General features: G+C 34.8%; 1 protein-coding gene across 1 annotated transcript in view; it reads left to right on the forward strand.

Moving 5' to 3' along the window:
• The first annotated feature begins 10,697 nt into the window (after window positions 1–10,697).
• Window positions 10,698–11,258, forward strand: part of LOC111087187 — a 7,632-nt gene continuing 7,071 nt past the window's right edge. The window contains exon 1 of the mRNA XM_022392991.1: window positions 10,698–11,139. Coding sequence (XP_022248699.1) covers window positions 10,743–11,139 — 397 coding nt within the window. The 5' untranslated portion in view covers window positions 10,698–10,742. The remainder of the gene's footprint in view (window positions 11,140–11,258) is intronic.

The raw sequence follows: 11,258 nt of genomic DNA on the forward strand, positions 1-11,258 counted from the left end.
TTGTTTGTTGAAGCATAAAGGAAACGACCATTGAGCATAATAAAACTAGAATAGAACACATTTGCAAACCCTCGCCTTATAATACATGCCGTAGAAGTCACATGTCAAACTGGATCAAACTTATTGTTTGTTTACATATATTTGTCACAACCTGGTGTTTTCAGCAATCTCATGAAGACTTGTGTAGATTGTTTTGTTGGTGTTTTTTTTTTCATTTTAAACCAGCAATATTCACAAGAAAAACATTATAACCTTTTATGTACGGCGTTTCATAGGTTGGTATATCTCAAGGTTTGCCGATGTGTCTTGAGAAACATATATGTATAATAGAGTTCAAGGTTTACCCATGTGTCTTGAGAAACATATGTGTATAATAGAGTCAATGTTTGCCCATGTGTCTTGAGAAACATACATGTATAATAGAGTCAAGGCTTACCCATGTGTCTTGAGAAACATATGTGTATAATAGAGTCAAGGTTTGCCCATGTTTCTTGAGAAACATATGTGTATAATAGAGTCAAGGTTTACCCGTGTGTCTTGAGAAACATACATGTATAATAGAGTCAAGGTTTGCCGATGTGTCTTGAGAAACATACATGTATAATAGAGTCAAGGTTCACCCATGTGTCTTGAGAAACATATGTGTATAATAGAGTCAAGGTTTGCCCATGTTCCTTGAGAAACATATGTGTATAATAGAGTCAAGGTTTACCCGTGTGTCTTGAGAAACATACATGTATAATAGAGTCAATGTTTGCCCATGTGTCTTGAGAAACATATGTGTAATACATGTATGTTTCTCAAGACACATGGGCAAACCTTGACTCTATTAAATAGAGTCAAGGTTTGCCCGTGTGTCTTGAAAAACATACATGTATAATAGAGTCAAGGTTTGCCCGTGTGTCTTGAAAAACATACATGTATAATAGAGTCAAGGTTTGCCCATGTGTCTTGAGAAACATACATGTATAATGAAGTCAAGGTTTGCCCATGTGTCTTGAGAAACATATGTGTATAATAGAGTCAAGGTTTGCCCATGTGTCTTGAGAAACATACATGTATAATAAAGTCAATGTTTGCCCATGTGTCTTGAGAAACATACATGTATAATAGAGTCAAGGTTTGCCCGTGTGTCTTGAGAAACATATATGTATAATAGAGTCAAGGTTTTGCCCATGTGTCTTGAGAAACATACATGTATGATAGAGTCAAGGTTTACCCATGTGTCTTGAGAAACGTACATGTATAATAGAGTCAAGGTTTGCCCGTGTGTCTTGAGAAAATACATGTATAATAGAGTCAAGGTTTGCCCGTGTGTCTTGAGAAAATACATGTATAATAGAGTCAAGGTTTGCCCGTGTGTCTTGAGAAAATACATGTATAATAAAGTCAAGGTTTGCCCATGTGTCTTGAGAAACATACATGTATAATAGAGTCAATGTTTGCCCATGTGTCTTGAGAAACATACATGTATGATAGAGTCAATGTTTACCCATGTGTCTTGAGAAACATACATGTATAATAGAGTCAAGGTTTGCCCATTTCTTACAAGTCCTGTATAATAATCGTCCAAAATAGATATTTATAAATGCTTTGAGTTACTTGGGTATTGGCAGTGTTAGAACCATATAATATACAAAATAAATCACCGATTACTGCATATTATAAAATTACTTTTTTAGCTCACATGTTAACATATTAACAGGCATAAGACATATAACAAGGCAGGGGATCTTTGTCAGTTAAATCTCTTCAGTTTGTAGAATAGAAATGTAATTTCCCATATTAAATTTATGTCTATATAAACGTCCTCTAAGCATTATATGATGTCTATAATGAATGAGTGGATATATAACAGCTTGCTTTGAGTTTCTGTTTTATGTATATTCTGTGTGTGCAAATAAACAGTGAATGAATATAGACCTAGTCTGACCAACTATAATATATTTAGTCCATATAAAAGTGAAGATTTCAAAAGTAGCAGTGAAGCGAGGGTTTGCAAACTTTGGGTTTTCAACTGCTATTTATTCTCTCCACATAAACAGCTAGTATCGTGAAGGAGTTTCTATTATCTGGGATTCACAGACACTCTGATATTTGAAAACAAATGAACAAAAACACAAAGAAATTTGTACAAATTCGATCTAGGATGGGCGTCTTGGGTCAAATTTTAAACAATATTACCCCCCAATTATTTTTTTTTTACTGCAGACACTACGTTGAAAGACATAAAATTTCCTTTCAGAGTGCACATGTGTAAAGAGTGCACATAGCCCACGTAAAGAAAATAACAAATAAAATATAAAGTTTTACTGAAAACAAACATTTGAAATGTATTTAGGAGGATTTAGGGATTACACAAAGAAAATTTGAGATGGGCAAAAGTATTTTTAATCATAACATGAAAATGACTGCACACGAACTCTACCTAACAAGTACTCAATATATTCATGGACAAATCTTTATTTTACTTTATTTAAAATGCTTCACTAAAAAATATGATTTTTCTTTATAGTAACTGAAACACTGACAAATTTTGTGAAGATATACACACTATATTGAAAGTAAGAAGTATTAAATCTATAAAGACTTTAAAGGAGTACAAAGAGGTCACGTGGTCGGTAAAATTGACCGAGCCCGTGTTGAGAGAGCTATGAAAGTTTATGCTAAATCAATAGTAATAAAAAATCTTTGTTTCTTTATTTACTGTAATTTATCTGTTGTAATGAATAAAAATCAACTTATATACTTACATATAGACCTGAGTGTTTTATTCATTCATGCTTCACGAGCATTTTCACCACGCAACAATTGACTTCATATTCCCGCCATGTGTTGATACTATAAACTACAACTAACACGTGGCTAAAACACCGGCGCTTATCAACATACTCCAGCATCTACACCGAAAAGCAATCTCAATTCCCGTTTATCTACTCCATACAGTGTGTACCAGTTATTACTAAATATCCATTCTCATCCCCCACAACAACAACAACAAAAAGACGCTTAACAACGCTATTGTTAGCAAAGCCTAATTGCAGGCAACATATGCAAAAATTAAAATATTATGGTTACGTGCTCGTTCATTCAGCAGTAAGGGCGTCATCATGTGACTGTCAATCCCACTATTCGTTGATAAAAAAATAGCCCAAGATTTGACGGTGGGTGGTGTTGACTAGCTGTCTCCTCTTTAGTCTATCACTTCAATATTAGGGGCGGACAGCCCAGATAGCCCTCGTGTAGCTTTGCGCGAAATTCAAAACAAACGAATAGACCCCCAACTGGTATAAAAATAAAATAATTTGTATACATGTTTGCAATATTAATATGTGAAATAAATAACACAACAATAAAGCCGTAATATTGTTGTGTTCGAAGGATTTGAATAGTTAATCTTTTATATAGCAAAAAAGCCATTTCGAATATTCTCTTTTTTTTCCACGTATTGTTAGCTTGAAAAAAAAAGAAGTGGTCTTTCTTCTGTTTAGTTAAAATCCAAGAGAACTAGAGGAAAACATGTTCGGAATGTGAATCCAAGGATTCATGGTTCGTTTCATACTGTAAGATTGGCGTTTGTTTTTTGTTATTAAGCGGTATGTCTGTGGGGGGTGAGGGGGGCAAGAGTGACGCTCCGTTAAGAATAGTCCAAAAGTTCACGGTTGTTGCTGTTGGCTACTTCATTCCAGTGCATGAGTTCACGGTTGTTGCTGTTGGCTACTTCATTCCAGTGCATGAGTTCACGGTTGTTGCTGTTGGCTACTTCATTCCAGTGCATGAGTTCACGGTTGTTGCTGTTGGCTACTTCATTTCAGAGCATGAGTTCACGGTTGTTGCTGTTGGCTACTTCATTCCAGTCCATAAGTTCAAAATTAGGAATGGGTGTGTGCAGATAGCCCTTGTGTAACTTAACACGAATATTCTCAAACAAACAGTCTTCTGTGAATTAAAGGAGTTTAATGTCGCCAGTCGTAATTTATAAGTGTAGTTATAGACTAGTGAAAATAGCATTCATACGTCGCACTAATCAAACTGAACGTCTAATGTTAATTTAAAACACTAGAAGGTATTATATAAAACATTTCCGAAACACTAAGTCAGCCTCCTGGTGACTCAGCAGAACACTTTCGAAACACTAAGTCAGCCCCCTGGTGACTCAGCGATAAATATGAGGGGTTATAACGTTAATAATCGGATTTCAGATCCTCTGGTTGGCAAAGCACTGATAACATAAAGCTACATAACAAACAAACAACAAATCACACTACAAAAGGGCAGATTAGGGTACTAAAATAGAAACTACAATGTGGGGAACGTGAAATGCACATTGGCGAAAGGAGTATGTGAGAAGTAGAACCCACATAACAGTGGGGATACATTAAACTTGATATTCAACCTCCTTTATTAAAGTTCACATCGTGGAGCTTTGTGCTTAACAACGAATAAATAAACCTATTTGTAAAAGAATCCGAATACAAATTAAATTATGACTGTTACAGATAAGATGGTAATGACGTAAAACAACATATCCAAGAAATGCAGGATGGTACTTTGTTTTATCGAATTCAGACCTAACAACTACTTGAAGAATCAGAGAAAGGAATAATCTGAATAAACAAAGGAAGCACGAGTAGAATACAACCAAGTTCAACAGAATAATCAGAAAGTATATATGATTAAGTTGTATTCTCAGCCAATGGGGGATGAGAACCATCAATATAAATGTGTTTCCCCGGCCAATGGGGGATGAGAACCATCAATATAAATGTGTTTCCCCGACCAATGGGGGATGAGAACCATCAATATAAATGTGTTTTCTCAGCCAATGGGTGATGAGAACCATCAATATAAATATATTTTCCCGGCCAATGGGTGATGAGAACCATCAATATAAATGTGTTTTCTCAGCCAATGGGTGATGAGAACCATCAATATAAATGCATAGAAATTCTTGAAATAAAGCCAACTCATACTTAACTATTTTTTACTTTTAATATAAACCACATTCATTTTACAGTTTTGGGTCACGTTGCCAATGGCTAGATTGGGGAGTTAATTTACATAGTTTTTAGGCTTTCTAGAAAGTAAAAGAAGCTGTGTAAATTCGCTTTTTTGACTCGTCCTGTAAATAGTTCTTCATATGGAGTAATGCTTATTTCGGTCGGATTGATCTGGTTAAATGTGTATTAAAATACGAGTAACAGCCCAGTAACTGTCACATAAGTAGCTATTAGGATATTCTTGTTAGAAACCACAGAAATAACACCTCCCTCGTCTGTTCAGAGTATTTGAGATATAATATGTTAATAAGAAATACATTCTGTTCTGTGCTTGGACCGTCGAATGCTATATACTTTGTTAGAGCCACCGTTATCTCCGCCTGTCTACATCTTCCATAAAAACAGTAAAAGCGTGTAATCTCGACTATTCTAAACATCATTCTGTGCCAGGTCAATCCATTCTCGTTTTTGACAGTTTTATTATTCTGTGCCATAACTCAAGAGTCTTAAATAATCCTGGTCAAGGCCAGTCAGTTATGTACGTCACGAACACGTGTTTTTCTTAGGGAGAGTGCACATGTTTTAAGGTAAAAATGCGAGAATAAGAGTGTGTTATTTTCTTTATAATCAAGACGCTTCAGCGAGAAGGAAACATAAAACCTAGTCCATCATTCGACTCATCACTTGTCACTGAGACAGACCGGTTTTCACCTCTTGTAAAAGGGCAAATTGAAAAACAAAACCACGACTCTTATAATAGTGTTCTGTATATAACATGCATGGCGTTTGAGTCGTATATTTTACTCATCTCTTCGGATAGTTTTATAAACATAAGTGGAAAGCGGAACAAATTACAAGTTTGCTGTAGCAAATGAAGGACAGACCAGGTTTCGAAGAAAAAGTACTTTACAGTACTGCTCCCAACTGTGTTCTAATTATTTCAGTTAATAGTGTCTATTCAGCAATGAAGGTACTATTCAGTGTTCTAATGAGATTTATAAGAATACTTAAGGTTCATAAGGACAACTTGTTGCTACAAAACCATATTGAAGAAATTTTGTCATTCTGGCTTTCTGACGTAGTTCTGTGTTAAAACTGAAAGTTAGTTAAACAACATGAATTAATATCTAAGTTTGTTTGTTTGTTTTGTATTTCGCGCAAAGCTGCACGAGGGCTATCTACACTAGCCGTCCCTAATTTAGCAGTGAAAGACTAGAAGGAGGGCAGCTAGTCATCACCACCCACCGCCAACTCTTGGGCTACTCTTTTACTAACGAATAGTTGGATTGACCGTCACATTATAACGCCCCCACGGCTGAAAGGGCGAATATGTTTGGTGTGACGAGGACTCGAACCCGAGTACGAGTCGAGCGCCCTAACCACCTGGCCATGCCGGGCCACTACAGAATGAACATAAAAGAAATGTTAAAAACAATAATATTACTATTTCACCTTTAGCAGAACATAATAATGAAAGTGAACCACAATTCAATGGGAAAAAAACTGTTATTTTAGCACAACCTGAAAATGTCGTTAGTATGAATATACGTGAATCTATTGAGAGAAACAAATATATAAAAAGTAAATTTAAGATATTGAATAAGGATGATGGGCCTGGTGGAAATGTTGTCAGCAGATGGCGTAAAATTCTTTAACATGTAAAATTGTAAACCGAATTATGGTGCTTTTTCGTAAGCGTATAAATAAGTCTGATGCTTGCAAAATATTGCACTTGTGAAGATAACATGTCGAAACATGTTGAGTATATGAAACTGTTGTATTTTTGAGACTGGGAACAGTCTCATTTTTAGGACTGTGTACAATAAAATTTTGTTTATTGAAAATTGACTTTCTAACATTGAGCATTTTCACAAGAGTCAATGAATTTGGACTCTTTATATAATTTAAAACTAAACTAAAATCCACACTTTTTTTTTCCTTTGCGTCAAGATTCCAAAACGTAATTTGGATTTTAGTTTAACTTATAAAGTAATTAATAACATTAACATTTTTAAAAGGTTATTCTTGTCTTTTGTTTATAGTTTCCAAGAATTATAGTTAGTGATAAAAAGTTCAAACTACAAAGATAAACAAGACTGAACGACAACTTGTGTTATTAGACTAGGTACAGAACGATTAACATTGTGGATTTAATTGAAACAGATTTATCTCTTCTATCCCCCACCCCATCGATATCAAGGCTTGCTCGTTCGGCGATATCAGAACGAATACAAAATGGCTATATGTTAGACGTGAAACTATGGCCTCAGCGTAACCTTGGTTACATAAGGACTTTATTGTCGTATTTCGATTGTTCACGTACGACGATATGTTGATAAAACTAACGTTACCTTGTTTAACAATAACACATATGCATGCTGTGTGACCATCAATGCAAGGCCATTTCTTATTAGAAAGTAGATTTTATCATTTAAATTTCGTTGAGAGATTGTACTTGTAAATTGTTTTCTAATAAATCTAATAATCATTTATATATATATATTTATATGTGTTTGTGCGCGCGCTCACTTATGTACATGTATTTATATATTTATTTTATGTGTGTGCGCGCGCGTGTGTATATATATATTTATGTCATGTCTTATGTCATGCTCGGAAAAACATATTACGCCAACAGTTTGTTTGTTTTGGAATTTCGCGCAAAGTTACACGAGTGCTATCTGCGCTAGCCGTCCCTAATTTAGCAGTGAAAAACTAGAGGGAAGGCAGCTAGTCATCGCCAACTCTTGGGTTACTCTTTTACCAACGAATAGTAGGATTGACCGTCACACTATAACGCCCCCACGGCTTAAAGAGCGATCTTGTTTGGTGGGATGGGGATTCGAACCCGCGACTCTCCGATTGCGAGTCGAGTGCCCTAACCAGTGCCGGGCCAATATATTGAGTGAATATGTTATGAAAGACATTGATGAACACCCATCTAAAATAACTTGATAAAATATACAAAACATTTGTACACAACCAAATAACGTATCAAACTAAGACGAAAGCTAATTTCTGTACATCATCTAGCTGTCCGTAAATAAATATTTTAGAATAAACTGCGAGCAAAAAGGTATGAAAACAATGGCAATCTAATTATGACAGTTAAAAAAATGAGTTGAAACAGACAGGTTATATAAAGGTTATTTACTCATAAGGTATATTTGAAATGAAATGAAAGCTTATACACATTTAAGCATAAAATCTCAAAACTGATCAAGTGTTTAAAATGTAAATAAAAAATGGCGACTACTTATATGGTGTGTGGATAAGGGGCTCTTCAATTCACAGATTTTCTGTTCCGCCGAAAAATGTAATAATTAGTGCATTCTTACTGTGCTGAATTTAGAGAAAAAAAATTAATAACGTAAATTAATAAAAGAAAAGAAAAGCAAAATGGCAAAGGACGATAGCAGAACCACAAATACAAGTCAAGAGGACGATAGCAGAACCACAAATACAAGTCAAGAGAACGATAGCAGGACCACAACTACAAGTCAGCAGGACAAAAACAGTACCACAAGTACAGGTCAGTACCGAAGAAGACGATAGTAGGACCACAACTACAAGTCAGAAGAACGTAAACAGGACCACAACTACAAGTCAGTACCAAGAGGACTAAAACAGACATTCTCATGTATATTTAGTCTGAACAGCTTGAACAGTTTTGTTTGATAAGTATACTCGAATTCATTTTCCATTGCCCCCACCCACACCCCAGTGGCACAGCGGCATATCTCCGAACTTACAACGCTAGAAACCTGGTTTCTATACCCGTGGTGGGCAGAGCACAGATAGCCCATTGTGTAGCTTTGTGCTTAATTAAAAACAAGCATTTTACTTTCATATTATCAAATTATTTAATTTTCTTCGTTACTTGTTCTATACCTGGTTTCTATACCCGTGGTGGGCAGAGCACAGATAGCCCATTGTGTAGCTTTGTGCTTAATTAAAAACAAACATTTTACTTTCATATTATAAATTATTTAATTTTCTTCGTTACTAGTTCTATACCTGCTTTCTATACCCGTGGTGGGCAGAGCACAGATAGCCCATTGTCTAGCTTTGTGCTTAATTAAAAACAAGCATTTTCCTTTCATATTATCAAATTATTTAATTTTCTTCGTTCTCCGAAATTTAGTCCTATCTTCGCGTCTCATAAAGATTTTTCCTTCTTTTTATCCCCAAAAATATCAAACTTGGATCTTTTTTTTTAAATTATTTTGTCTTTGTATAATAACCGTTTTAATGTGGGTGTTAGATGTTTATTCAAGTGAATTGTAACTTCTTTGAATTTTCATTGTTAGTTTCTATCCGCCAGTTATCTCTTGCTGATTCTGACTTACATGTTACGACTTTAGGTTTCATGTCGCTGCTCACATAAGTATATATATATACGCAAATAAAAATAGAATCTTCCTCAACTCTACAAGAGTTAGAATATAAAAATAAGTCTAAGTTACGATATAAATAAGAGAATGGGTACAAGAGATACAGAATTTATATCAGTTATATCTTGCTATTCCTGACTTAAATGTTACGACTGTAGGTTTCATTCTCCATTTTGGTGTTCTGTGTAAAGCCTGTATCTCACCTTCATTGATCCTTATAGGAATATCATTAGCGCTTTTTTATACAATTTCGTGTACATTTTCTCTTGTTCTTCTAGTATTCCATTTATTTCCAGGTTTTGATTCCTTGCACTTTCCACTGTCCCACCAGGGGAACAACACAAATAACTTTTATATGATAATTTTTGATTAAGAATAAGAATTTAGGAAACTTTTAAGACAATCAAATGAATTATTGTTGATTTTAAGTTAAATGTGGTTGAGTGATATATTAAAATAATTAATGCTATAAACTAGGGTGAGATAAAAGCTTTGAGTTAATAATAATTTGTAGTGTATTTATATTGTACTGCATTTCTATTGTACTGTATTCGTATTTATAATCGTAAGTGTAAGTTAATGCAAATCCAGTGAATACAAGTATATATACACAAATACTAATATAATATTCTGCAAATCTATAAGAGTTAGAATACAAAAATAATCAAAAATACAAATTCAAATACACCAGTTGTAAAGTGATGAAGTGCTACTGAAGAAGCTAGAGCGACAATGTATGCCAATGTAAGTAAAATCCCCTACAATGCTGTAAAACTTGAGATGTAGAAAAAAAGGTCATTGAAGTAAACAAGGTTCAAACTTATAAATATTTAAAAACGCCATTAAACGGACATTTGAGGATTCTATATCCTAACCTTGTATATGTACACTGAAGTAAACAATGTTTAAACTTATAAATCGTTACAAACGCCATTAAACGAACATTTGAGGATGCTATGTCCTAACCTTGTATATGCACACTGAAGTAAACAAGGTTCAAACTTATAAATCGTTAAAAACGCCATTAAACGGACATTTGAGGATACTATATCCTAACCTTGTATATGCACACTGAAGTAAACAAGGTTCAAACTTATAAATCGTTACAAACGCCATTAAACGGACATTTGAGGATACTATATCCTAACCTTGTATATGCACATCCGTTTTGTTACCTTCGTTGCGTAGAGATAAAGACATTGACGTCAGTTATACTAATCACTACATTGCCTTGGAATTTGGATAAGAGAGAGGTCTCACTTGTAACAAACCTGCGTTTATCAAGCAATCTTTTTCATTTGAAACCCCGTAAAGTGAAGCGGTCAGACAGCTGCTGAAAGCTACTCCAATGAAGCTTCCATGTGTTTTTCTTTACCATAAAATACCAATTATCATATTTAGCATCTCGTGTTTCGTATCTAGTGCACTGTTACGGAACTCGTCTCCTGGTTCCTCAACATCAGAATCTAGAGTTAGGTATCGTCACTCAGTTAGAGACACGTGGAGACAAACACTAGATGGAGGCTCTGTAACTAAAGGCTCTTTAATTATCGGTCATAATGAGATTCGTTCAGTATTTAGACCTAAACTGGAAAACGAAAAAATCAAATACGTTAGTTCTTACATCACATCGACCACAGAAGCTGAGATTCAGAACGCGTCAGTGGAAACACCTAGCTACGTGACAAGAGGAAGTAATGCCACGACCTCTGCCGGAAATAAGATCAAATTCATCTTGTTTTCAGGTAGTTTTATTACACTTTGTTCTTTCTAGGAGTAGCAAGTATTACAGCACTAATTATGTATTGTTTCTGTTAAAGATTTTTTTTTATTTCGACAAATGATAAAAGATACGTTTTTATTT

The sequence above is a fragment of the Limulus polyphemus genome, unplaced genomic scaffold, assembly GCF_000517525.1.
Source record: "Limulus polyphemus unplaced genomic scaffold, Limulus_polyphemus-2.1.2 Scaffold1854, whole genome shotgun sequence".
Lineage (NCBI taxonomy): Eukaryota > Metazoa > Arthropoda > Merostomata > Xiphosura > Limulidae > Limulus > Limulus polyphemus.